This window comes from Austrofundulus limnaeus, unplaced genomic scaffold (assembly GCF_001266775.1).
Source record: "Austrofundulus limnaeus strain Quisiro unplaced genomic scaffold, Austrofundulus_limnaeus-1.0 Scaffold470, whole genome shotgun sequence".
NCBI lineage: Eukaryota > Metazoa > Chordata > Actinopteri > Cyprinodontiformes > Rivulidae > Austrofundulus > Austrofundulus limnaeus.
In genome coordinates, this window is record NW_013952872.1 from 70,463 (window position 1) to 71,726 (window position 1,264).

General features: G+C 33.2%; 1 protein-coding gene across 1 annotated transcript in view; it reads left to right on the plus strand.

The window, feature by feature from the left end:
• The window catches only part of LOC106529827 (helicase for meiosis 1), a gene marked incomplete at its 5' end in the record, with an annotated part of 36,420 nt that overhangs the window by 30,084 nt on the left and 5,072 nt on the right, over window positions 1–1,264 (plus strand). The window contains 2 exon segments of the mRNA XM_014025339.1: window positions 832–899; window positions 1,037–1,125. Of these exon segments, the coding sequence (XP_013880793.1) occupies window positions 832–899; window positions 1,037–1,125 (157 nt within the window).

The window sequence follows — 1,264 nt, forward strand, 5'->3', positions numbered from 1 at the left end:
TCGAACACAGATCCACTGATCCTTCAACACAGAGCATCTTCAGTAGACATGTTGATAAAGTAAATTTTTAAAATCTGTATTGTTCCATACAAGTGTGTATTGAACCTAAAGTACTGTTCGATATGGTTTGATACAGGTACATGTAATATAAAAAAGTAGTTAATTACAGTCAAAAAATAGAAGATATAAGCCAAAATTAGCAATACAATAGCTAAAAGCTAAAATGTTGAAAACTGTAGCTACCAGATAGAATCAGCAGTAGTTAAAAGCTAAAAGGATGTATGCTGAAGTAGATTTCAAAGAGAACATAGTTTTCAAATAATTTCTGTGGAAAATGATTGTAAGTACTTGTTAAATATTTTTAGTATATTTAAGTTTTAAAGTTACAAAAGTCATAGCTGTAAAGTTTTTAACGAGCTGAATGTTTTCATACCTCAATGACTGAATGAGCTGAAAGTATGATGAAGTATTTAAAGATACCAGAACGTGTTTATGCAGCTTGGTGCCAAATGATCCCTGGACCGGTACTGGTCCTTGTCCCAGTGGTTGTGTACTACTGCTTTAAATAAACACCTGAATTAAAATATTTAAGATAACCAACCAAAGAAAAGACATTAAACATCAGAAATCCTGTAGATTAGCAGGTGAAACACATCAGATCTGCAGGTTTTGTTTCATGAAATGTAAAAATTAAACATTCAGCACTTCTAACAAGTGTTAGCACTCATTATGTGTATACACATATTTCTTTACACACACATTTCTATATGATTCAGTAAAAAAGATTCAGAAGTATTCTGTTTGAGTTATTTTAATGTTTTATTTCCTCAGATGAAAATGAGAGAGGACATGCAGACGTTTGCTTACAAACCTAAAGAAAATCGTCTTCCTGGTTCCTGGTATTTATACTGAAACTTTAACTTCCTAAATTTAGACTTGCAAAGTATTCCCTAACATTTGCAAGTACCTCAAGGAGTGTGAAGGTACAATTGTAAAGAAATGATCAATGTTGGTATTTGCTTTTCTTGTTCTGCAGGTGTGGAAGGAAGGAGTATAAAACTGCAGACGTAGACCTGACAAATGAAGGTTCTGCTCTTGTAGCTGGACTGGATGACCTGGAGCCAGGTGAACAAGATGTCTTTAATCTCCAGCAGTAACACTGTTTTTAGGAGTCACCTCTGTGGAACTACATACACTTGTATACTTATACTTATACTATACTGTACTGTACTATAATATTCTGTAAAATACTGTGCTTTACTAT